This window comes from Peromyscus californicus, unplaced genomic scaffold, assembly GCF_007827085.1.
Source record: "Peromyscus californicus insignis strain IS unplaced genomic scaffold, ASM782708v3 Scaffold_8__1_contigs__length_139910024, whole genome shotgun sequence".
NCBI lineage: Eukaryota > Metazoa > Chordata > Mammalia > Rodentia > Cricetidae > Peromyscus > Peromyscus californicus.
The window spans coordinates 10,239,007-10,265,563 of record NW_026294606.1 but is presented as its reverse complement, the minus strand read 5'-3'; the positions used below and the strand labels follow the sequence as shown (position 1 = coordinate 10,265,563).

Below are 26,557 nucleotides of genomic sequence, written 5' to 3'. Positions count from 1 at the left end.
TGACTAATCTGAAAAAAAAAAAAACCCCACAGGGGCCTGTCACTGCTGATCTCAGAGGGGTTTTCCAACTCAACCCTTATTTGACAGTGTAGTGAAGAAGGTGTGGGCCTGGCCACAAGGAGGGAAGGCCAGCTAGGCCCACGTTGGTCATGGATTGGAGCAAGCAGAAAGGCAAATTGTTACCAGACTCATGGAAGCATTCTCCTGGAGCATATTTTGGGAACTTTGGCCTGGTTTCCAGCCTCAAAAAAAGCAGCAGGGGTGATCATATGGACTTCTAGCTCCAGAAAAAATTGAATGCCATGGTCACTGGTAACCCTAAAATTGCCCACTCTTCCTGATAGAATGGCCTCCAAACATCCAACCCCCCTCTGAGCATCAGCGCTAGCCATTCTTTCATTGAGGCATTCAGGAAACTCTCCAAGGTTGTCGTGTGTCCGACCCTGCGCACTTCACAGAAGACAGAGATGGTGAGTGTGGCACCTGCCCAAGGATGCCTGTTTAGCAGGTGATGCCAGGGGACAGTGCAGCCCTTCGGCCATGTGCGGCACTCACCCTTGGAGACTCAAACACCCACTCTTCAGACGAAGTCATCTCCAAAGACTTCCAAAACTGCCTTGAGGTGATGGGAGTGCAAAGAATGCTGGGTATTCCAGGTGGAAACAGAGGAGGTCCAGGGACACAGGGCTACAGAGCTTCTGGGCATTCTTAGGGCAGTTAGAACAGCTAGGCTTCATTTGATGTCCACAGGGGGTGGAGTGGGAAGGGTTGAACAGAAGTCCATAGGGCTTAGACCCCTCACTGCCGAGTAGGCTGTGGGAGCCACATGGGAGTCTAGGTTCCCACAGACGTAATCAGGTTAGCATTTTCCAAAATGCCATTCCTCCAGGCAGCAAAGAAGAAGGTGAACTGGGAGGGCACAGGCCTGGTACCCACTGAGGATGCCCTGGCCCTCGACCTTTACCTTGAGCAGTGATGAGGGCCAGACACCACAGCCAGAGAAGGGAATTCAGAAGCTACTCAGGAGGTGAAATCACCATGGGGGGATGGGTAAAAGGAAAGGAAGGAATGGGAATGGAGAGCAACAGCAGCAGCAGCGGGAACAGGCCAGGCTCCCGGGGTCTCTGCTGCTGAGGAGGAGGCCTAGACTGATGGGAGCTGGCATCTGAACACAACATTCCAGAGTTTTGGAGATGGAGCATGAAGGAAGCCAGACAGGGTACTTCAGACCCAGGCATCTGGATGACAGAGAAACAGGAAGGAGAATGCAGAGAACAAAGGATGATTGAAGCCTTCCGGGAACCTGAAGAACAGACAGTGTGGTGGGAAGGTGCGGGGGAAACTGAGGCCTCATCACAGCCAAGAGCAGGAGGCTCAGCTGCAGAGCTACTATGGGTTGTTTCCAGAAGCAAAAATACTCATTACCCAGGAGAAAGCCCATGGCTGGAGTCAGGCATCTCTCGCCTCAGCTCCCACGCCCAGAGAGAAACATATGCTATCTTGCTACTCTAGTAGAGGAAAACGTCAGTCTGCCCCAAACTACTGCCAATGAATCTGGTCCCAATCCAAAGCGAAACTCTCGAGCAATCATGACCTCTGAAAGGGCATTTAGAAAAGGGACATGTCAGCCAGGGAGCCTTCCAGACTCTGCAGGACACAGGAGGACGTGCAGAGACCACATGTCTGTCCAGGGGACTTTCACACAGCCCACAAGATGTTTGTTTGTTTGAATGAGCCAAATGTTTCATGTTCTACTAGCAGATATTAATTATGCATAACAATGGGTTTTATTATGACTTTTCCATGCATGTGCACGCTGTATTTCAATTACAGTCACACACCCATTTCCCCCTCTCTGGTTCCTTTCCCACTCTCGCTAATCCCTTCCCTCTTTCTGACTGGGCCTTCTGCTTTCACATTCGTGTTTTGGTGTGTGTGCACGTGCATGTGCGTGCTTGTGCGTGCATATATATACTTGTCCCAGTGGTTTTCACTGGGGTTATTTATGGGAGTATGGGTAAGGGTTTGTTTACGTGGGAAGCTTAGCAGTGGCTATACCACTGAAGAAACTGTTCCTTCCTACCGAGTGACATTAACTGTGTGTGGATTCTGGAGATATGGAGCCCTGTGAGCCCCTTCCCTGACAGACTGTCGATGGGCATAGTCTTGTATCTGTCTTGTATTGATTAGCACATCTGCTGTGAGTTCAAGAGTACAATGACCATGCCTGGCTCAGTGCCCCACACCCCTCCCACTCTTCCCGCCCCCTTCCTTGGGCTTTTGCATCCTTTTGGCCCTTTCTTCCTAGAGGTACCCTGAGCCTTGGGTATAAACGTCTCCTCGACGGTTGGACATTTATCAGTTGTTTATCCTCAGTATTTTGATGTTATGAGTCCCTGCAGTCACTGTCAATCACTGCAAAAAGAAACTTCTCTGACCACAGCTGACAGCAGTACTTGTCATATGGGCATGAACACGGCCGTGCAGAGGCATTTGGATGGGCACATCATGTCCATTTAGCAAGATAAAGCAATTGCTTCTTCATTGGGGCCTCTGCCTTGCCCAGCCACAGGGTTTATAGTAACAGAAGTGAATTGCCTCCAGCAGGGTAGGCATCTAGTCTAATCAAGAGCCTGTTAGTTACCCTCGTAACAGTCCTGCCTTGACTGCACCAGCGAACACTCAGCTCGCCTGGCTGGTTATGTTGTTGTGCGAAGGGTCCAGAGCTGAAAGGATGTTGATGACAACCCTCCCTCTGTGGCCTGCACTGTCCCTTCCAACACTGAGGGCTAGCACAGCGGGGAGGAAGCTTCCAGAGTAATTCCAGCCTGATTTCTCTGTGTCCTGCAGTCGAGGCGTGTGAGCCAACATTTTTAAAGGAGAATTCACTGGAAATCAAGGCATCTTGTTTTAAAGCCGAAAGATTTGAATTCACATCCAGCATTCTAGCTTCTTTTGAAAAATGTGATGAAGTGGCTCCGGGACCAGAGTGACCCACAGCTGTTTAGTGGCCACCCCGCTGGACATGATGCTACCTGTTCCAGCCCACACAGCAGATGTTAAGGTACAGGGCCCACACACAGCCTCTGTGGACTCTACAAAAGGATTAGAATTGCTCCTGAGCAGGACTGATGAGGTTTCATCATAAAACTCAGAACATCATGTCATTTTTCTGTTGTTTGGTTTTGAGACAAGCTAGCTAATCCAGCATGGCCTCAAACTTGCAATTCTCCTGCCCACGGCCTCCAAATCCTGGGATTATAGGTGTACATACACCACCATCCCTGAAATGACGGCAACCAAAAACCTAAGAATTGTTTACTTCTTGGATTTCTCTTTAATATTTCCAGGCTGTGGATGATCACAGAGGAGAAAACACTACAGATAAAAGGATTCACTGTATTTTATTTAAATTTTCATTATATTATATATATATTTATATTTTTATCCCAAAGGGGAACATGTATATGGTATCCTATATTACACGCATTTGTTTTTATTTGCTAGCATTAACTCTCAATGGAGAAAGAAGGTAATAATTGGAATCAATAACCCCCCCCAAAAAAAAAGTTATCACAGTCTTATCTTTCTAAGCATTAGTATTTGGTGGTGTTCTCCCCTGCTTCACATTGATAGGATAGAAGTTCATAGAATCCTTACCCATTGTTTGAATCCTGATAAGTTTTTTAAAATCTAACTACAAGCATTTCCCCCTTGTTATTTATAGTTTCCAATATGTGACAGTAGTAGGTATAGCATTTCTGATGCACCATGATTGACTCAACTGCTCTTCAAGTTCTTAGCATCAAAAGTCTCTTTCAACATTCAAGCCATTTGTCAAGCACACAGAACACTCTATAACTGTGTGGGCATGTCCAGAAAGTCAGGCATCAAAGCCAGAAGCATGCTTTCTAGCCCTCTGGGCCAGGAACTGGGGAGACCAGGAGTGGGAGGGATAAGAGCTGCTAAGTGAGAGGACAGGATGAGATCCCAGAGGAGAAGCAACAACAAAACATACAGGCAGGAAGTTAGAGAAAGACAGGCACTCATCTGGGCCAGCAATTGGGCTTGTATGTCAGCAACCCATAGCATTGGCGCACTGGTGTGAGCTCGGAGATACTGGGGCTTGAGATACAGTTGCCCCCTGACCCCTCACAAGTCAGATGATGTGGTGGTTTGAATAAGAATGGCCCCCATAGGCTCATCTATTTGAATGCTTAGTCATCAGAGAATGGCACTATTTGATAAGGATTAGGAGGTGTGGTCATGCTAGAGTAGGTGTGGCCTTGTTGGAGGAAGTGTGTCACTGGAGGCAGGTTTTGAGGTTTCTAAAGCCCAAGCCAGGCCCAGTAGTTTTCTCTTCCTGCTGCCTGCAGATCCAAATGTAGAATGTGCAGCTACTTCTCCAGCACAATGTCTGTCTACATACTGCCATGGTCTGTGCTGTGCTCCCCACCATGTTCCCACTGTGCTCCCCACCATGTTCCCACTATGCTCCCCACCATGTTCCCACCATGCTCCCCACCATGTTCCCACCGTGCTCCCCACCATGTTCCCACCATGCTCCCCACCATGTTCCCACCGTGCTCCCCACCATGTTCCCACCATGCTCCCCACCATGTTCCCACCGTGCTCCCCACCATGTTCCCACCGTGCTCCCCACCATGTTCCCACCATGCTCCCCACCATGTTCCCACCATGCTCCCCACCATGTTCCCACTGTGCTCCCCACCATGTTCCCACCATGCTCCCCACCATGTTCCCACCGTGCTCCCCAGCGTGCTCCCCACCATGTTCCCACCGTGCTCCCCACCATGATGATAATGAAGTAAACCTCTGAAACTGTAAGCAAGCCCCAGTTAAATGCTTTCTCTTATAAGAATTGACGTAGTGATGATGTCTCCTCACAGCAATAGAACACTGACTAGGACAGATGATGTCGCACACGGACAACTTCTATTCTTCTGGGTGACAGGTGTGAGGTAGGGAGAGCTGAGAGGCCAGAGAGAAGGTGCAGGTGCAGGGAAGTCTTGCTCTTAACCCTTAACCAAGAAACCTCCTAACACCTTCTGAGGTCAGGATGACCTCATCACTTTTCAGGAGGGGAAATGGAAGCAGAAACAAAGCCACTGCCCCCCAAGTTGCCCACACCTGGTCTACCCAGATCCTGCCCAAGAGGCCCAGAGAGCATGATTCTGTCCTAGACACCTGACTTCCTGGGCACTCCTAGCTCTGTGACTGGAGCCTCCAGCAACTGCCAGAAAGATATTATCTGCATCTGGGGCCTGAGGCTCACTGAGAATGAGAGAGAGTGGGAAGAAGGTGTGGTCCAGCCGGTTAAAGCTGAGGCTACTGAAGCGGAGTACATATGCAGTGTGTCCCGGATGGGCTAGGAAGGAAGCAACAAGGCTGTGGGCAGAGCCATCTACAGGGGAATGGGGAAGCAGAGGAGATGAGCTTTCTCCAGTGAGGGAAACTGAGGCTGGACTCGCCCCCGGGCTGTCTGTATAGCCTTCCCCAGGGAGGCTGCACCATGCCCGCCTTCTTATTGCACACATTTGAGAGACACACACGCAGGGAGGCACAGAGAGCCTGTCACCCCTTCTCAGATGCTGCAGTGTTCGCTTCCTCAACGTCTGCCATCCTCGTGGCATCCAAGTCACGAGCCTCATTTGCTCATGTGAGTATTTTAAAATAAAACAAATCAGGGGCCAGTGTAGAGAAGTTCAAAGAAGAGTTCTTGTCAAGTATTCCTGAGGGCTTATGTTCCATCCCTGGCACCACTTTATCAGAATGATTTCCTACTAATGAATTTGGGCTTTATTTCTATTCCATGAGCTACAGCCAATAGAATTACAGAAGGAACTTAATTTCTTGTTAGAATAACCAATCTACCTCCAAGTTTTCCAGACTGACTGACTCCTCTGCTTCAGGGCCATGACTGTGTTCAAACAAGACCCAAGCATCCCTAACAGAACCCTCTTAACATTTCCAAAAAGCATTAGGACCCCACCAGGGGAATCGGTCTCTTCTGCTCTTGGCCAGAGCTGCAGAACCTTGAAGATGTCATGATTATCTAATTGGGTGGAGACTTTCTAAGCAGCCTCATTTTCACAAACTAAGGGAGCTGTTACCTCAAAATGGCAAACTCCAGCCTCTCAGAGACCAGGCAGCTGACATCCCTGCCTGGTAGATCTGCTCCAAGTGACCACAGCATGAGGACAGACCCAAAGCTGGCCAGTAGGGATGTGGCCCTGGAATGTTTTCCAGAGGCACCAGCCATCCTTCCTCTCTGACAACTGGAAATGCAGTTAGCACTTCTAACCTAGGGAATATCGCAGAAGAGCCCAGCCTCCCGTGGACATGCTCAGGACGCTTCCCTCATCTTCCAGCTGGGCAGACAGCATCCAGCACAAAGCCTGTCTTAGCAAGTGAGGCCCACCTCATGAGATTTCTTGAGGTCTGTTCTAAAAGTGTGTGTTTTCAGTCCTTGCAAACTAAAAAAAATTACAAAGCCAAGCCACAGCAAGTCAGAAACTAACTCTAACTAGAAATCTAGATTCTCCATTATATCTCCTGATTATAAAAGTGGGCATTTAAAAAATTATAATATTGTTTAAGCCCAATAACAGTCTTGAGTAGACTAAAATCTGTGTAGCCGCTAGCTTACTTTTTGCACACAAACATTAGTAAATTGAGGGAAATCATGTCACTGAAGGGGCTTGGGGCAATAGCACTGTCTTTGGAGGTAATCAAGGAAAGATAGTCTGTCTGTGCATATGGATTCCTGCACACTCAGTGATACTGGGCTATTTCCTGTCCTCCATCTGGAATTCGATGATGCATAGATCCCATGAGCCTTGCCCTTATCTCTGGCAACTTCTTCTCCCTCACCCCATGACTTGCCTGAGACCACAGGGACTCTTTGAGAGTCTACACTGTTCACAAAGGAGGTCAGTTCCCAGTGTGCCACTGGCCAAAGACCTGCCACAAGTCTTGTCCAGGCTTGCTTTGCCAAACCCTGTCCAGGCACAGGCCTATCACAATGTTTCTGATCTCATCTGTGTCTGAAAGTTGGTGTGACCAGAGGCCTCTGAGAATGTGGAATCATTTTCAGAAGAACCACCAAGGGCTTATCAGGCTTATGAGCCCTCTGTGGGTTTGATCTCCCCAGTAGAGTGGAATCTTACAAATCTCCCTTGGCCTGGTGTCTCAGAAACTTTCCTCCATGTATTATGCATTCAGAATTTGACTATACCTTGCCTCCAGGATGGATTTCTTGCTCTGCAATGGTCCCCCCCTCCCACTTGGCCTTACCCCTCTCCCTCACTGTTAATGTCACCATTAGGGGGCTGACACTAAATGAACTGAGTACCAAAGTGACCCCTTCCAGCACGGGCTCCCCTTCCTGTCTGATCTCTCCCCTTCACAGCCATTCTCTACCACCCCAATCCAAGTATGGGCCCATCCAGCCTGCCCTGGCCCGGTTCCCAGTCCACAGGCTGTTTTAGATGGATTTGTTTTAGTCGCGCTCTGCCTCTCTCCATCTGGTGACCTTGGCTGCCTTCACTCTCAGACAAGGTGGGACTTCAAAGAAGCTTCTGTAGGAGAGAACCGGGCAGTAACCATGAGGCATGCCATCTGTAGGGGAGCCTCAGTGTTCCTTACACAGCCTGGCTTCCATATTCTTCCCTCAGCAGTGAGCTGTGATACACTACTTACAGATGGAAACACAGCCTCAGAGAGGTCAACAATTTCCCCAGCAACACGATGGAGACATTGCTAAGCCAATATCTGACACAGGTCAGGCCTTCCCACTACGTAGTGTTGGCTCTCTGGGGAGAGCAAGATAATTCCTCTGGTGCAGAGCCAGCAGCCCTGGGGGCTCACCCAAGATAGATTCGGGTCATCAGTGACATATGTACAACAAATGCCCAGATGTCTTGTAAACCTTCCTCTGAACATGGAGAGAACGCCTGTCACATGCTACCATCCCTACTCTCCACTGCCTTTCAAAGGCAGACCAGTTACCCTCTGGACTGGCCTCTGAGGCTTCAACAACATCAGCTGTGCTTTGCATTTATTGTTAGGGTGACCTACATGTGGGAGAGTGAGCCTATCCATGTAGATAATGATCAGAAAATTTCTTTTGTAAAAATTCAACCCATTCAAGGGGAAATGGCAGATTAAAAAATATAAACGTGATATTTTGTAAATTTTGCAAAGATTATAATGGGGTGAGTATAGCATGAATCTTAAAAGTTCTTATTAATAAAATCAACCCCAAGGCCAGTTATTGGGGTCAATGCTGGCAGTTCAGAGAGACAGAACAAGCCACAGCTATCTCACCTTGCCAGTTCCTCAGCTGGTCCTGTTTCCTCAGACTGGAGGCCTCTGAGTCCTCATCAGAATGAATCTCAACTGAACTGTGCTGCTCCAAAGCCTGAAAGCTTAACCAGGCAAATGCTTAACCAGGCAAATGCTTCTAGTTTCTGGTCCTCACGCCTTATAAACCTTTCTGCTTTCTACCACCACTCCCTGGGACTGCTTTCTGGGATTAAAGGCATGAGTCACCATGTCTGGCTGTTTCCAATGAGGCCTTGAACTCACAGAGATCCAAAAGGATTTCTGTCTCTGGAATGTTAGGATTAAAGGCGTGTGCTAACATTTTCTAGCCTAAGTATCTTGTGGCTTTTCTGTTCTCTGACCCCAGATAAGTTTATTAAGGTACACAATATTTTGGGGAACACAATACCACCACAGGTGAGTGAGGCTTGGGAAATGGAGAGGAGACGGGTGAAATCTAAGGAGTTGAATTCCAAGAAGGCGGGCTCTTGATAGCTATAACCATCTGTATGGCCTCCATCCGGTTTCTCTGTGTCACACTGCAAAGTGGGGGTGACACTGGTATCCCTGTCCACAGTCCACGGTTCCCCTACAGGTTGAGGTAATGGGTGTGGAGAGGCTGGGGGGAAGGCTAAGATAACCAGCAGGGTGAATGTTCTTGGCAAGGGTTAGCTGTTTGCTTCTGATACCTCTAAAATGACCCAGCTGACTACAAGGATTTTTCCTATACCACTAATCTGTACCCTGCTGGAAGGGCAAAACCTTCAAGGAATGAGCTTGGGGCAGAGAACAGAGCAGGAGAGACGTGGTCCCTGGGTCCACGGTGGTAGAGGCGACCGTGGTAATGGTTAGGGTGGTGGTGATGACTGAGATGATCGAGATGATGGAGGGGCTGAGAGTGATACATCCATGGGGCAGACCTGAAAGCTGTTTGGAAGAGAGATGTAAAGACCTGAAAGACAGAGCTCTGTAGAGTTGCCTATAAAGGAGGGCTTGGAGCCTTTCACAGACCTACAAAAGACGTTTACAAACTCACATTCATGCACACGAAGATCCAGATCAAAAATACAAGAGAGGAAACCACAAACTGCAAGTGACAGCTTATAACCAGACATCAGCCATCTGGACATATCCACATCATCCTTTCTGTGGGATGTGCATGAAGTGCAATGCTTCCTCCCCGTCCCCTGGGAATATAGTTTTCAACAGGAAGTGTGTAAGGTCCTGACCATGTCACTAAATGACTTACTGGAAGACGTTTTGTAAGAAAGCTCTCGTCAGTGGAGGTATGTAAGGAGACCAAGATAGCTGGCTCTCGGGGCTGGTGTAAAAGGGCCTTCCTGGATGCTAGGGGATGGCTGTGTTTGGATTCTACCCAGATCTCTCCTAGCTTGTTATTTGGAAGACACATAATTCCTCCCTCCCTCCCTCCCTCCCTCCCTCCCTCTGTCCCTCCCTCCCTCCCTCCCTCCCCTCTCTCCCTTCCTTCCTTCCTTCCTTCCTTCCTTCCTTCCTTCCTTCCTTCCTTCTCTTCCATATAGAGTATGGAGAAACTCAAGTTGTGCTAAGCCTGTCTACTCATTTTTCTGTTGGATATAACCCAGAAAATCAGAGTCACACCAGGACTTAGCCTGGGAATCCAAATTTGTACTAGCTTACCCTCCTCACCCCAGCTCCTGCCCTGAAGCTTTTGTCCCCAGGGTGTGGGGGGGGGGGGGTTTGGGCTTCTCTGCCAAAGCAGGGAGTCCACAGCTTTACTTCCTTGGGAACCAAGGCAGAAGTTTGCCTTGGCTCCATCTAGCCCTGTTGATACATTCTTTCATTGGGCCTTCCCCACACCTGCATGCCAACCTATGCTCTTGGTATACTTTGACCAAGATGCTGCAGTGCCTAGTTTATAAAATAGATATGAACAGGAGCTATGGAGCTGCCAAGGAGATTAAATGAGACGGCATGTGTAAAAGGAGCTAGAATGTTGCCTAGCACTTCAAAGTGCCCGATAATGGAGTATTACTGTGTGATGATGGTCATTCGGATTATATTTGGCCACTCCAGCTAACAGTCCTTGATCTCCTATTGCCTGTCAGGGAGCAAGATAAAGGGGCTCTTAGATCTTACACTAGTCAGAGCTCACACTCCAACAGGGAGTGGCAACAAGGAGGGGAATAGGCTGGAGGCTGAGGCAGGAGAATCAAGAATTCAAGGTCATTCTCCCCTACACAGTGAGTTCAAGGTCAGCTTGGCCATGAGATTGTGTCTCAAAAAAAAATTTAAGGAATGAAAAATGTGCTGTGCAAAAGGCTAGGTGGGGTGGTCGTGACAGCGGTGGAGGGTCGGGTGGCCCCTCTTCAGGCGTCTGTACCTGCAGAGTAATGCGGAGTTGGTGGCAGTGGTAAAGGCAGAGAGAGAAGAGAAGAAGGGTATGGATGTTGGAGGCAAGACATAAGGGCAGTATTGGGTGCTGGTGATGAAGGAAGGGTGCGGAATTAAGGGTAACATTAAAGCACTTCCCCGAGCAGTTCTCTGAACAGTGAGGTGTTTGAAGGCTGGGCAAGAGCAGAGTGGAACAAACACTCGGGGACCCACTTGGCCATACACAGAGCAGACAAGTCTATCGACAGAAACTAGGCCAGTGGTCACTAGGGGCCGAGGAGGGGACCACCAAGGCTAGGGTCTCCTTACAGGAAGCCAGTCAAGGAGAAAGTTGTACAATATGATAAAGGTCCTGAAAGCTGCTGGGCTGGGCTCTGAAACAGTGACTTATGCAAATTTCAGTCCAAGTGAGGAAAAAAAAAAGCGAAGCAGAAATAGTAGCTTTCTCAGACAAACAAAAACTAAGGGAACTTGTCCCCAGGTATGGCTTGGCCACCTCCATGCACTACTGTCAGATGCTAAGCAGATGTCAGTGAAAAGGAGACGTGGCGACTGAGCTGCCCACGGATGCGCTTGGGAGGCCATGGAGGCTCAGACTCTGACCTAAACCTTGTTCAAAGCTCTGCCAGTCGCCTCACCAGCTGTGTGCCTTTAGACAAGTGATTTGCTCTCTCTGAGCCTCAGTGTCACTACCCATCAGGTGGCACTAACATTCATACCAACTGTAGATGTGTGACCACCTGTATGTGTCTGGCCTGTGGCAGCCAAATGGCACAGGGGAATGGTCACCGTCTAGACTTTGACTCCAAATCACCTTCTCTCTCTCTGATCCATCCATCATACTAGAGAGGCCTCTGTGACCCCAGCACCCTGCTCTGGGTTGATGGGAACCTAGCTGAGAGGCAGCAAGGCTCTTACCTACCTGGGCCAAGAGCAGAACTGCAGACCTTTGCCCCAGATTCCAGGTGACATTCAGATACGCTCACCTTTCAGCCGGTTTGGGGAGGTGGGCACAATGTTTAGAGCAAGGTGGCATGAGAACAAGCAAAAGTACGCTCTGGTTTTAGGCTCTTGTGGCCAGAAGAAACAGAAGGGGAGAGAAAGCTCCCGTAAGGCGAGGCCTTCCCACTAAGTAACAACCCCCAGCAGATGTCTTCCTGCAGCGAAGGCTATGACCAAATGTCCCACCCACTACCTATGAGGAAGCCGCTGCCGATCTCACCACCAAAGACATGAAAGACTCCTGTGGCCATGATTTTCAGGAAGGAAGAAGCCTGAGATGCAAACAGAGGCAGTCGGGCCAAGCGGCCTTTGTCTGCTGAAAAGCTAAATGCAGAGTAGCTAAGAATAGGGGCTGTGGAGGCAGACAGATCTGGGCTCAAATCCTGACTTCTCCTCTTCCCGGTTTTGAGACTCTGGGCAAGTGCCACAACTCCTGAGCTCTGCTTTCTGCCTTTGTAAAGTGAGGAGAACAAAAATCTCTCACCCGACAAAATTGTGCAAAGATTAAATATAACAGTGCGTAGCCCCAGGCCAGGCATGAGGTAAACACTCTGGTCTAAAATAGTTCCCAGAGGACAAGCCTCACTGACTGCTCAGGGAGACCTGGCATTCTGTGTGTTATCCGTTCCCTGGATGACCTTGAACTTATTCAGTGAACTGTCAAAGGCGCCATGTTGCTGTCAGAGGTCTAAACATCTGAGCGCTCCATCCTCAGCTGCATTTTCCTCCTGACAATCAGCTGGGAAGACTGACAGGAGCTGAATCCCGAAAGCAAGGCAGGCAGTGTTGTTTCTACTCGAACGAAAGAGGAACCTTTGGGGAGCATGGCACAATCACACACATGACCTCTGAGCCTGTGAACCTCATGGAGGGAAAGATGGTGGCCTCGGGGCTTAGGAGCTTGGAGGCAGCGGACTTCTTACAAAGTAGCCCTCTCCCTAACCTAGAGCCCTTTCCAACTCTGCCTCCCTTCCTTGATGCGACCTGGTCACCTACTTCCGTTCTGACATGTTGTCCCTTCTACCTGGCATGCCCCGCCCCTTCCCTTTTCATCATGACAAATCATGTGTCTACTAGGTTTTGAGTAGACGACATGCAGGATGAGAAGTCTGGGAAGGTCCTCAAAAGGGTGGTGAAAGGGAATCTCCCACCCCTGATGTGTCTACCCATCCCCTCCATGGAGGCATGGGTACCCTTCTCTGTGACCTGGAGGCTCCCCGCATTGGCCCAGGGGCTCTAAGCTAGTCTTATTGATTGATGGCTCCTCCACAGTCTCCTCATGTGTGTGTGTGTGTGTGTGTGTGTGTGTGTGTGTGTGTGTGTGTGTGTGTGTGTGTGTGTGTAGAGACAGGGTGTCTCTGTCTCTGTGTAACAACAGCCCTGGCATTCCTGGAACTCACTCTGTAGACCAGACTGACCTCAAACCCACAGAGCTCCACCTGCCTCTGCCTCCTGAGTGCTGGGATCAAAGGCATGTGCCACCACCACACCCGGCTTCTTGTGCACACTTTTATGCTCTTTCTAGACTCTGCTAGCACACGCAGTGTTGGGGAAACCCCAGAACCAACCTGCAGAAGCACAGCTGCTGGGCCAGCAGTGGGAGGGTTTTAATGTGGCTCTCACTGGTGATCCCAGCCACTCAGCCGCTCTAGCCAGAGGATAGCCTGCACCATCAGTTCAGAGATAGCCTGGACAATGGAAGGAGAGTCCCATCTCAAAATAAATGAGTAAATAATTAATAATTATGGTGGTGATGATGATGGGTGTTTCTAGACCCAAGAAAATGCTGCCTTTCTCAAATTGTGTCTTCTGCGTGCATGCTTGAAAATCACACATTTATCTATATACTTACTCATACCCTCATATACACACTCTAATACACAGACACTCACACTAATTCACATACACCCTCAACACACACACATATACTTACACACATACATGCTCTCACATATATAAAGTCTCACATATACATTCTCATTCTGATGCAGACTCACACATACATACACTCTCACACACATACACATACTCTGATACGCACACTAACATACATGCTCACACACACTTTCACATATACACAAACACACTCGGAGCTGCCCCCACTCCGGGGCCAGTTTCTCTGAGTCTCCTTCCCTCTCTCATCTTACTGCCCACCTCTCGTCTGTGCTGAGTTCCTGGAAAACTGGGACCTGCCATGTCATTTCCATTTGTGTTCCTGACCCTTCTCTCAGTCTTCTGCACATGAAGCTAAGTCCCAAGTCCCAGCTCAAGATAGACCTCATGCCAGCATTCCCCAACAGCCCCAAGAGGGCAGAGAGCACCCCTGAGAAGGTGGAATCATTTCAGCCACGACCCTCCAAGCCCCAAGTCACCTTGCCAGTCACCATATGAGGTGGCTGCTCTGAGGCCTGGGAGGCTCTGTTCTTCCATATAAAATGAAAGCCATGGTGTTTCAGTAGCTCCTGCCTGCTGAGTCCACTCCGGGCTGCTTCTTAGGCATGCGTTTTGGGGTGCTCCTAACCCTCTCCACCCCAGGTACACGGAACACTGAAGTAAATGGGCTGCCCTCTGGAGACCCAGTGACATCAGTGTCCGACCACCTATGCTGATAGCTAGGGACATTCCTCAGTGCCTCTTCATCCAGACCCATCAGGGTCCCCTAATGGGCAGCAGGAAAACAAGGCCCAGGAGTCCTGCTCCTGCCTTCCCAATTGTAGCATCCTCTGTCACTAACCCTGTCCCCTGCTAGAAGTTTCCCATACATCCTGGGTTAAAGAACGCTGTCTCCCACCTCAAGATCTTTGGGAGGGTCTGCTCTCCATGTGAGATCTGCTTGCTCCCTGTTACCTAATTTCCGTCTTCCGTGGCTCTCTCCACTTCCCCTGAAGGAGAACTTGGTACAACCGCAATTAAATAAGCAAGTGTACCACAGCTTCTCCATTTCATCCCTAGCCCATGCCCTGGACTCCATGTCTGCTGTGCCTGTTGCCCTGTCCCAAGACCACAGCACAGGAGCTGCACCTGGGAGGCTCTCTGGAAATGTATGGCATAGCATGTGTGGCTGTCGGGCCCTAATCAAAATTTGGTGTGTGGACTCAGAGGGCTTCAGTTCCTTTATGCTTATCATTCTCACAACCACCAAGTGAAGAAGGAAGTACTGTCACTCTGGGACACCTTTGTCACTCTGCATGCCTCTGTTTCCCGGAGTGCTTTTCTAGAATGAGAGTCAGACCACTTACATCACAGGAAGGATGCCCAGTGAACCTCATGTTCTTTTCCTACTGTAAGTTGGTGCTGCAAACATGCACACTGAGCTTTAACTGACCCCTCCCCCAAGTCTATAGCTGTCTGTACACCAAGCCTGACTCCCCACATGGTCATGTTGGCGGTGAAAACACATGTTTCACAGAAGGGAAACCTCACTTACCCCTGAAGACAAAGCGCTGAGCCCAGCTTCATCCCGTGGGACTGGTCCTGCCTGTCCCCATCCCACCAGCTTTCCTCGTCAATGTCCCCGCTGGCATTTTTTCTTGGGTTAGAAGCAGTGGGGTAGAAGTTGGGCATCAGACCAACCTAGATTTGCCCCCCACCCTCCCAGTCTCCAGACATAATGAAATGATGTTCCAGACATCACCTCAATTCAATTCCTGAGGAGACAGTTCAGACAGTGAATTACCCCAGACTGCCCCAGGAGGAAAGTTCTCACAAGGTCCCGAAAACTCAGAACTCTGAACAGAGAGCATTAGCTAAAAGCAGATAAGTAAAATGAGGGGTTTGGAGGATGGAAAAACTACCTCCAAGGACCAGGAGGTGACAGGAGGCCAGGGCTTGGAAGAAGACTAAGAACATATTGGACAAGAAAGAGCTGGAGGGCATGCCAGGCAGTGGGAACAGCACATGCAGAGGCATGGGGTCAGAATGGTCCTGGCACTTTTTAGAAGCAGGAAAAAGTGAATCCTGCCACGACTGTGTTCCTCAGAATGCTAGGAGGCACAACTGGCATTCAGCGGGCAGGAGCTGACATTGAAGGCAGGAGATGGGTCAGATCACAAAGAGTCTTGAGTGCCCAGCCAAGAGCTCTACTAAGACATAACCAAGACAGGTCACGGGAGCCGACCAGAGCAGACCTCCTCACACGGAGCCCACCAAGGCTGAGTGGGTGTAACAGGTACCCAAGAGATGCACTGAGGCCCCAGTCTATGGTGCTTCTGAATGCTGCTTATGGGGACCACCTGGGATGAGAGGCACACAATGAGTTTGTTAACAAGGTGGCAGTGGCTGGGGACACCTGTGTGTGTGTGTTGGGAGCGAACTCTGCAAGGGTTAATTCAGGAAGCACCTCTTTCAAATGTGTTAAAGAAATTGGGAGGAGCTATTGAAAGGAAATATGTAAAAACACAACTGAAATATTTGTGGGCAACCTGTGAGATGGTAAAGGAAATGGCCGAGTGAATAGCAAATCTTTCTCACACGTACAGATAGAGTCAAACTCTATCTGTATCAAAGATAAGCAAGATGTCATGCATATTATTTTTTAACCTTACACAACTGCCTGGAAATACTCAATATAAAATAAACACATTCTCACCTGTTCATTCAGACAGTTACAGAGCCCAGTGAGCCCCAAAGATGAACATTAAGGTGGGAAACAATGTGTAAACACTCCACTCGGTACACACTTCTCCCTTTATATGAGCAACTGGAAAGGATGGATGGGTGGATGGATGGATGGATGGATGAATGGATGGAGGGATGGAGGGATGGAGGGATGGAAGGATGGAAGGATGGCTGGATGGTAAGATCCAATTGGCAAGATAAGTTGAAATCTAATCAAAGAATGAACATTAAGGGGAAGCCCAAGGAGCTTGAACTGTGTACACTAGCCAGCTTCCCACACTCTGACAACACACTCGAGGTAAACAAGGAACTAAGGTTTATTGGGGCTCATAACTCCCAATGTTTAAGTCCATGGTCTCTTGACCCCATGGCGTTGCACATCATGGCAGGGAGTGCATGGCAGAAAGATCTGCTCACCTCATGGCAGTCAGGAAGCAAAAATGGAGACAGGAAGGGATCAAAGCCCCAATAGCCCCATCAAGGCTTCATTAGCTTATCCTAATGACCTGACTTCCCACGTTCTAAAACTTCCACCACCTCTAATAACACCACAGGCTGGTGGCCAGGCCTTTGACATTCGGGCCTTTGGAGGCCACTTATCCCAACTGTAGCACTGAGTTTGAATCAAGGCCCTGCCAATTATCAGAAGAGTGACATCGCTTGGTTCTTTGTCCACACACTCCTCAAAGTTAAATGGAGACGATCTCTCATCGCTAGGGCTGGTCTGAGGATTCGATGGTGTTTTATCTGCTATGAGCAAATCACACAGGTCAGGCCTGTTACACAGTGCAGGCTGACCGTAGTTCACTGACCTATCGACCTCTTCATTGTGGCAGCTCATGTTGTCCCCATATTTTTGTCACTCACAAGCCTGCCAACACAGATACCATTGTCCATGCATCTGCAGTTACGTTGCCTCGAGTGTGTGTGTGTGTGTGTGTGTGTGTGTGTGTGTGTGTGCGTGCGTGCGTGCGTGTGTGTGTGTGTGTGTGTGTGTGTGTGTGTGTGTAGCTGTGTCCTGCCTCTATGCACACAGAGGGACAGCGGAACTGTGGAAGGGTCCCCTCAAACCAAATGTCACAGCATTTACTTCCTGGGTGCGGGCTAGGCTGTATGGCAGCTCAGAGAGTTGATGCCTCCTGGATGCACCTGGGGTGCTGGCTTAACTGCAGTTACGAGCACTTTGGCAGTTTGAAGGTTTAGGGGAGTGTCTTTTACATCAGCAGCTGGGGTGACAATGGGGATTCTATGGACAAAGGACTCCCTGGGTGTTGGCCCACAAGTAGATGATATGGTCCTTTCCAGTGGATCATTCCACTCACAGGACATAGGGTGGGAAGGAATTAACACCACACAAACTCCCCTGCCTTTAAAATGCTCACTGAAAACTCTAGGAAGCCTCACACTGACCAGGAAGACAGCGAAGTGAATCCTGGGAAAACTCACAAAGGAAGAATCATAGCTGGTCACCTGTGCATTCCTGGCACCTGGAACATTCCAGCACACCCAAAGTCCCCAGAGGAGTGACTGTTGAAGAAAACAGGAGGAGAGGGAGGGAGAGAGGGAGGGAGGGACGGAGGGACGGAGGGAGGGAGGGGGATTTCTAATTATATTGAGAGCTGATTCGCTCGGATTTGAAGACTCTCCCAAACATTAACTTGAATACCAGCCCAATGCCAAAATGCCTACAGCCAGCTGTCAAGGAAATGCAGAGAAAATTATCATCAGAAATAGGGAGTCTCAAAAAAAATGTCTGTCCTTATTGCTACCCCTCCAAAGTTAATTAAGTGTGGTGGTAAGACCCGCGCTGTTTGGGCTCTTCATGTAATAAAAAGCTCCTCCAGAAATAATACCCAGAGGCTCAGCTCACAGGGCTGAGAGGTTGAGGCAGCTGGAGTAGCAGAGGGTGCTGGGAACCCTGATCCCTGCTCCAGCACAGTCATTATAATCAGAGGGTGCATCTGTATTCAGATTGCAGAGCAGCTCCAGGCAAGAGCACAGAAGAGGCGGAATTTATGTCCCTCGGCAATCTGCTTGCTTCCAAGAGGGTTCCGCTGTCATTTAGATTTCCACAGTCTCCGTCCTCAGGAAAGCATGCTGGCTGCTCTCAGAAAAACCAGGAGGGGCTTGTGTAAAAGGGGCCAGCCATGAAACAAGGACTGACCTTGTTTCTCATCAACTGGAAACGTAGGCTGTCACCACTGGAAGGCACTTGTGAAGGTGATCTGGTATCCGAGCATTGTGTGTACAGCTATTGATTGAGTAGTATTAGGAAAGCAATATGAAATCCACAGCTCCTTGTCCATCACAAAGCTTGACTGGAGCACAGCCCATGTGTTCTTCTGTACACGGTCCTATGTGACTGCTTTTATGCTACAATGGCAGAGATGTTAGTTCAGCAGACACCCTGCGGGCTGCAAAGAAAAGAACACAGGCTGCCTGGTTCTTTCTCTGAAAAAGTTTCCAGTCCCCAGTGTAGGTGTTCCCATACTTAATAAGAGTAAATTGAATGCATTTCTTTATCCACTCGTTCAATGTATCATTTAACCAACAGATAATAAATGCCTACTGGTGGGGTCAGGCACCAGCAGCCAGCTGGGAGCAGTGAAAGCAATCTTCTCCTAGACCCACCCTTTCATTTATTTTTTTTTCATCATAGTATTCTAGCCCTTACATCATGGTACCCTTCACCATCCCATCATGTGCCCTGACCATCTTGATCTTTCCTAAGGAAGGGTACCTAGAAGAGTCCCTAGGCCCCCTAGCTTCTTGCCAGGTGATGGAAGTCTAGAAAGACTCACCTTGGAACAGGTCATGCTGTTGGTCTAATTATGAAGTGCTAAACACTCAATCTTTGCATTTTCAGCTCCTGTGACTCCAGAGAGGGCAGCTAACAGTCCTCAACCTTATGCCATGAATGGAAGCAGGCACCAGCCATGGAGAAGGACATGACAGCCTATGTGTATGATCCCTGGCACTTAAAACCAAAACCACCTCAAGACACAGCCACCAGTGCCTCAGTCTCCATGAGGAACCCAGAGGGTAGATACATACATACTACAGACCTGGAAGGAATGTGACTTGAAAGACCAGCTGAGGACTGGGGTTTGAGCCTTGAAGGCCCTGTCTTACGTTATTCTTGTTTATGTCCTGCGCTTCACAAGGATCAGCTTGCTCTATCCTACAACAGCACTAGGCCAGTCACTAGACCCTCCCCAGCCCTCCTTTGGCCTGGTTGGGAACCTAAAGCCCAGTGATTGAAGCTGGAAGAGAAGTGGCCAAGGCCAAGGGTGAGTGTAGAAGCTACAGGGCCCCAGAATGGAGCCCAATGGCACCGTTCATTCCTGTTGCTTAGACTCTACTGTATTGAAAGTCACCATCAGTTTGGTCCTCACCACCCTCGTCCTCATCACCATTGCTGGCAATGTGGTCGTCTGCCTGGCTGTCAGCTTGAACCGTCAGCTCCGCAGCCTCACCAACTGCTTCATTGTGTCCTTGGCAGCTACTGACCTGCTTCTCGGCCTCCTGGTGCTGCCCTTCTCTGCCATTTACCAGCTCTCTTTCAAGTGGAGCTTTGGCCAGGTCTTCTGCAACATCTACACCAGCCTGGATGTGATGCTGTGCACAGCCTCCATCCTCAACCTCTTCATGATCAGCTTGGACCGCTACTGCGCTGTCACGGACCCATTGAGGTACCCTGTGCTGGTCACCCCAGTTCGCGTTGCCATTTCTTTGATCTTCATTTGGGTCATTTCCATCACCCTGTCCTTCCTGTCCATTCACCTGGGGTGGAACAGCAGAAACGAGACCAGAGGGGGCAACGACACCTTCAAGTGCAAAGTGCAGGTCAATGAGGTGTACGGGCTGGTGGATGGGCTGGTCACCTTCTACCTGCCTCTTCTCATCATGTGTGTCACCTACTACAGAATCTTTAAGATCGCCAGGGAGCAGGCCAAAAGGATCAATCACATCAGCTCCTGGAAGGCAGCCACCATCAGAGAGCACAAGGCCACAGTGACACTGGCGGCGGTCATGGGGGCTTTCATCATCTGCTGGTTTCCCTACTTCACCACGTTCGTTTATCGTGGGCTGAGAGGGGATGATGCCATCAATGAGGTGGTTGAAGGCATCGTTCTGTGGCTAGGCTATGCCAATTCAGCCCTGAACCCTATCCTGTACGCTGCCTTCAACAGAGACTTCCGCATGGCTTACCAACAGCTCTTCCGCTGCAAACTTGGCAGCCACAACTCCCACAAAACTTCCCTGAGGCTGAACAATTCTCTGCTGTCCAGGAGCCAAAGCCGAGAAGGCAGATGGCAGGAGGAGAAGCCCCTGAAGCTCCAAGTGTGGAGTGGGACAGAAATCACACACCCCCGAGGAACCCCAGACAGGTAAACATTTGTGTGGGTTGGAGGTGCCGGGAGACATCCCACTCTCTGTGTGGGTGGTGCTGAGACCATTTCATGAGCATTTCACAGAAATCATCTCTCATCTTCAAATGGCTCTCTTGGGTAGGACATTGACCTTCATTTTTAAAAGGCCACATTAAAGGTAACAGAGATCTTATCCAGGGCCACTGAGCTGGGACCTGGATAAAATGCTACTCACTCAAGAGCACAGATGCCCTTCTTTCTAACTAAATTGCCTCTCCACTCGGGTGGCCTAAGTATAAGGCCCAACTCTGCTGCTCAGGAGTGGTGAGTGGTCAGTTACACCCTCAGAGGAGCACTCAAAAGCCATGTGCAAATCGGCTCTTTTTTAGGGGAGTGTTCGAGTTAGTAGGGATGAAAATGGCAGAGGCCAGACGCTGGGGCCTCAGTGGAAACAAAAGTAGGGGCCTTGTGTGTGGAGCTTGGGAAAGCCAGACACAGGAGCTAGGGGCAGGCTTTGGAAAGAAGGGCGTAGTTAGCAGATCTGGACCTTCGACAGAAGGCTGCCATGGCCCCTTCCATGTGGGCCAGGAGAGTGAGTCTGTGGATGTGTAAGAAGGAGAGAAAGAACAGCAAAATCTTGTAGGCTACTTAAAAAAAACAAAAAGCCTGCAGAACACTGGGTATGCCGGGTGCAAGTAACAGTGGGGACGGGCACGGGGACAAGATTCCACCTTGGAGAGGTGTCCAAGCCGGGAAGAGAAACAGAATCAAAATGAGATTTCAATAAACTCGCTGAGGACAAAGTCACTGCAGGGTGTTCAGGGAGCCCATGGCACCGTCCTGGGACGTAACTGAGCAAGCTCTCTGTGTGCAGAGCCCTGTGGTACCATCCTGGGACATAACTGAGCAAGCTCTCTGTGTGCAGAGCCCTGTGGTACCGTCCTGGGACATAACTGAGCAAGCTCTCTGTGTGCAGAGCCCTGTGGTACCGTCCTGGGACATAACTGAGGAAGCTCTCTGTGTGCAGAGCCCCGTGGTACCGTCCTGGGACATAACTGAGGAAGCTCTCTGTGTGCAGAGCCCCGTGGTACCGTCCTGGGACATAACTGAGCAAGCTCTCTGTGTGCAGAGCCCCGTGGTACCGTCCTGGGACATACTGAGCAAGCTCTCTGTGTGCAGAGCCCTGTGGTACCGTCCCCTGGGATGCACTGAGGATGCTCACTGTACGCAAAGCCAGCTCCTGCTTGAGTCATGAGCAGAGGCTTGAAAAACACCTAACAGACGAGTTGCTCACTTAATGTGGCTTTTCTTTCTCTTCCCACAGACCATGCCTTTGCCTCTGCAGTGCTGGTTTGTGGGACGGACCCATTCATTCATTATTTGTTCATTCATTCATTCATTTGTTCATTCATTCATTCGCAAGCCCTTGTGATAGGCTCTGAGTTCTGAGGGGGCAGCTGTGAGGGCAGAACTGCCTTATTAGATGTCCTGGCCTTCATCCCTTCTGTCCTCACAGATGCCACTCTCTCCTAGGTGTGGAGAGTCCTCCCGTAAATGTCACACCTGTTCCTTTCCCCTCTCCCCACCATTGAAAACCTCATTGCTCCTGCTCCTGAACTCTTGCTACAGTGTCAACCCTACCATCTGAGCCTCTGGGCTCCCCCTCTCAAGTCCATCCTCCAAGCCAGCCCAGGGCATCCCTGCACCTGGAGACGTCCCTGTCCCAGCCTGATAGGTCAAATGCTCCGCTCAATCACATCATTCCACCTTTCACTCAGGAGGCCACAAAGCTGATTTAGTTCATAGTGGAGGAAAAACAAAGATATTCAGTTATAGACTAGACAGAAGGAAGTAGGCACTGCTTGGCTAGTGTATCACTGTGTCGATCATCCCTGCTCATAAGCACCTATTGACCCCAGTCCTTAAACATTCACTCAGTACATGCTTGGCAGAAATGACTAGGTTACACCAGGCTCCCTCCATTTGCCATCTGCAGAGGCCAAAAGAGGGCATCGGATCCCCTGGAACTAGTTATAGGCAGTTGTGAGCCATCTGACTCGGATGCTGGGAATCAAACTGGGTTTTTGTACACTAAGTGGCTCTCTAGCTCCTAATCTCCAGGCAACCAAGGCTCGGAGTCCAGTAGACTCCCCCAGGTAACACCAGCTGGGGGGTTCCAAGCAGCTCCACTTCTGTGTACTCTCTGGGTGCTGGGCACCTGGCAGGGTCTGGAGGTCCACATTTTCTTCTGTCCCCAGAGTCACTCTGGATACCAGCTGGGGCAAGCCAAGGACAGCTAAGAGGCGGTGCTTGCCTGGCTCACTCATAGCGGCGGCAGATTGGGGCCAGAGCTCAGATCCTAAAGAGCTCAACTGTGGTCTGTCTTCAGCCTCTGGGAACAGTGGGCAGATGGGCTTGGTGGAGCAGGCGGGGGGGTCAGAGGAACCCGCACACTTTAGAACTGCAGGAGACTAAGAATAGTCAGTGGTTAGTTTTCTCCGAGTGGCCTGGGCAGTTGTGACCTTCTGCATGTCTTTCCTGCTGACTGACAGTTTGTCCTTCCTGCTCTGTATCTGAGGGCAAGAAGAGAACTTACCCAGAGCCTTTAACTCTGCCAAGAATCCTGAAGGGGACTGACCTAGACTCTCCTGAGTGGAGAGGGTGGAGACCCCAGGAGAGAGGTTAGCCAAGCCGGCTGTTCCTACCTTCTCTGTGCCCGGGCAGCCAGCTCCTAGCTTGAGGCTCTGCCTGCCCCTTCCTCAGCCCTACTGTGGGAGCACCTCACCTGCCTGACTCCATCTCTAGAAGTGAGCCTTTACCAAGTGTTTACCAAAGCCTTTGTTGGATGCCTGTGAGTACACAGCAGTGAGCAGAGCACCATTCCCCACCCCACCACCCCCGCTCAGATGAGCTGTGCTTCTTACAGGGCAGCCCTGAATCACCAGCAGCTGCCTAGAGACGAACCGGCTGGCGTCCGGCCACCACTATTTCAGAGGTGGTAGAACTAAGATTCCCATCCACGCCTGTCTGTCCTCCAAGCCTGTCCTCTGACCACCAACAAACACATGGACTTGAACTTGGCTCTGCTTTTGCCTCAGATGCTGTCCTGTAGATACCAGAAGGGGAAGCCGAGGCATTGGAAGGCTTTGACCCATCTTAGTGCAGAGCAGGCAGAGAGGCTAGACCCTTTGGGTCTTATTCTCTGACTCACTTGCTCCCACAATCTCTGGGGAGATAAGATTCATGGGCACCCAGCCTATCACACCTCTGAGCGTGCACTTCCTCATTCCAGCGGAGCCCCTGTGTTTCTATCCCTGGCTTGACAACGACCAGGCACCTCAAGGGCTGGAGTTCCAGCCAGCTACCTTCTCCTTCACCTTCCAACCCTCGTCTTGCCAAGGAGCCTCCAGTCCCTGAGTCTGCCTTCCTCCCCTCTAGGGCCACACAAGACCTTTCTAAAAGTGACTTGATTATGGTCCAACCCTTCCGCTACTTTTGGCATGGAAGCCAAACGCAGCCACCAAGGCTCTGCACTGCTTGTCGCCTACAGTCACACTCATCTTCTCTCGTGCACGCAGTTGGCACTCCCAGACTACGAGACGCTGCCCCAGCCTCAACTGGTGACACATTTGCTCCCCTCCACCATGAGCTCCCGGAGGCCAGGCCCTGCCCGTGTCGTTCACTACTGGATCCCTGTGCCTGGCTTGCTGGAGAATGTCCAGATAAATTCTTGTCCTGGGTCTCTGCAAACTCTGAGAAATAATTAACGTCACTCCACTGTAGACAGCAGGAAACCAAGCCTCAAAGAGGGAAGTTTGGGAGCCTAGAAAAGCTCAGAGAGAGCTTGTTCCCTTTTCTTTACATCAAGCCACAGCGGGCCCTCTTCCAAGCCTTGATACCAGGGGCGGATCTCACAGAAGCATACAGGGCTGTCTCTGAGTCACAAAGCCTCAGATGGGAAGCCTTTACGGCCCCACCCACCTCCACCAGTTACCATAGATGGGCCTGGAAGAGTGAAGGCACATGGCAAGGGCTGAAAAAGTGTCTCCAGGCAGGATAGCCATCCACAGACCCTTCACCACAGCATGACCTTACTATGTAGGGGGACAGGGGTGGGAGCAGGGGGCAGAGGACGTGATTTGCTTCCTGTAAGTTCATTCTCTGGAGACGATTTTCTAATTTATCATATATACCAACCACAATTTCCCCTCCCTCCTATCTTCCTGTTCCCTCCCCCCACCTCCCTTCTACCCCCTTCCCCCATCTACTCCTCCTCCTTCTCCAATTAGAAAGGGTAAGGCCTCCCACGGGAATCAACAAAGCATGGCATATCAAGTTGAAGCACCATCAAGCTCTTCCACCCTGTATCAAGACTAAGCAGGGCATCCCACCATCGGGAATAGGTTCCAAAAAGCTAGCTCATGTGCTAGGGATAGTGTAGGTACACTGCACATTTTGCAACTCTGTGAGTTTGGTGTCCCGGGTTTCGGCACCAAAAATGTAGGTAAATTGGTTGCAAAAGGTGAGTTTTGCAACTCTGGGGAAAGGTGTGCTGACTACCTGCTTAGGACAGCTCTGATAGCTGAACTGCAAGGAGACAGTTCAACCCTGGAGGGTGAGGTGTCCCAGACACCTCGAGCTGCTCAGAACAACAGCTCTGCCCTGAAGGTGTCCTGGACGCGGAGAGCTGTTTAGCACAGCTCTGACAGCTGGAACTGCAAAGAAGCACCTCAACTCTGGAAGGGAAATTTTTCTGACTTCTCAGGAGAGTCAGGCCTGGAACTGCTTCAGCAGGAAAGGGTATCCTGACTCTTCAGGAAAGTCAGGGTATACCTGGTATGATGGGGCATGGTCTCCCTGCAGGATATAGCAATCCTGCTCCTCTCCTGGAGAGTCTCTACAGCTGAGCTTTGCTCAGCCCCCACTTAAGGGGGCTTCCTAGCAGAGCTTTGCTTCTCCGGCCTAAGATGTTGCTTCTTTTGCTTCACTCTGCGAAAGGGGAAACCCCTGCAGAAATACAGCAATCTCCTCCAGCTCCGGAGAAAAGTGTTATTTATGGTTCTCTCTGTCCACTGGGGGACGTCTCAGCAAAGATCTTCTGTTCAGCTCCTCCGAGCCCTGCTCTTTCAGCTCTCTCTTTTTTGTCCACTGGGGGATGTCTCAGCAAGGATCTTCTCTATGCCAGTGAATGAAGATCTTCACACCCAAAAAACTCTTTTGAGGAAGAGATTTATTTGGGAAGAAGGAGTCCAGGAGAGTAGCTGCCTCTACCAGGTTGGAGAAAACAGCCTTTTTTTTTTTTTAAACTGACTAGGCAGGGTGGTTTACACAGGAAGTCTTGGGGGTGGAATCAACCCCGGGCCCAGGGTTCTACTATCCTGCTCTGTGATTGGTTGGTTTCACAAGTCAGTTGGTCAGGGGCAGAGATAGCTCTGATCTGACTGAGCCAAACTGTGTTTCTTTCTTTCTGCCCTGATCTGAGTCATCTTTCCCTAGCTCCAGGGTCAGGGTGGGTTTCTTTAGCCAGCCCCTTGTTCCTACAGATAGGCCCTGGTCCCACTGCTAGGGGTCCCACAAACAGACCAAGCTACACAACTGTCACCCACATGCAGAGGGCCTAGGTCGGTCCCATGCAGGCTCCCTGGAGACTGTGAGCTTGCATTATCTCAGGTTAGCTGTCTTTGTGGGTTTCCCCATCATGATCTTGACCACCCCTCTTGCTCATATAATCCCTCCTCCCTCTCTTCAGCTGGACTCCTGGAACTTGGCCCAGTGCTTGGCTGTGGATCTCTGCATCTGCTTCCATTAGTTACTAGATGAAGGTTCTATGATGACAATTAGGGTCG

General features: G+C 50.1%; 1 protein-coding gene across 3 annotated transcripts in view; it reads left to right on the top strand.

The window, feature by feature from the left end:
* The window catches only part of Hrh2 (histamine receptor H2), a 60,242-nt gene that overhangs the window by 4,063 nt on the left and 29,622 nt on the right, over nucleotides 1–26,557 (top strand). For all 3 annotated transcript variants that reach the window (XR_008215749.1, XM_052728217.1, XM_052728216.1), the window contains exon 2: nucleotides 19,205–20,729. Coding sequence is in view for 2 of the 3 variants with exons in the window: in XM_052728217.1 (XP_052584177.1) it covers nucleotides 19,657–20,729 (1,073 nt within the window). In the remaining variant the exon portion in view is untranslated. The remainder of the gene's footprint in view (nucleotides 1–19,204; nucleotides 20,730–26,557) is intronic.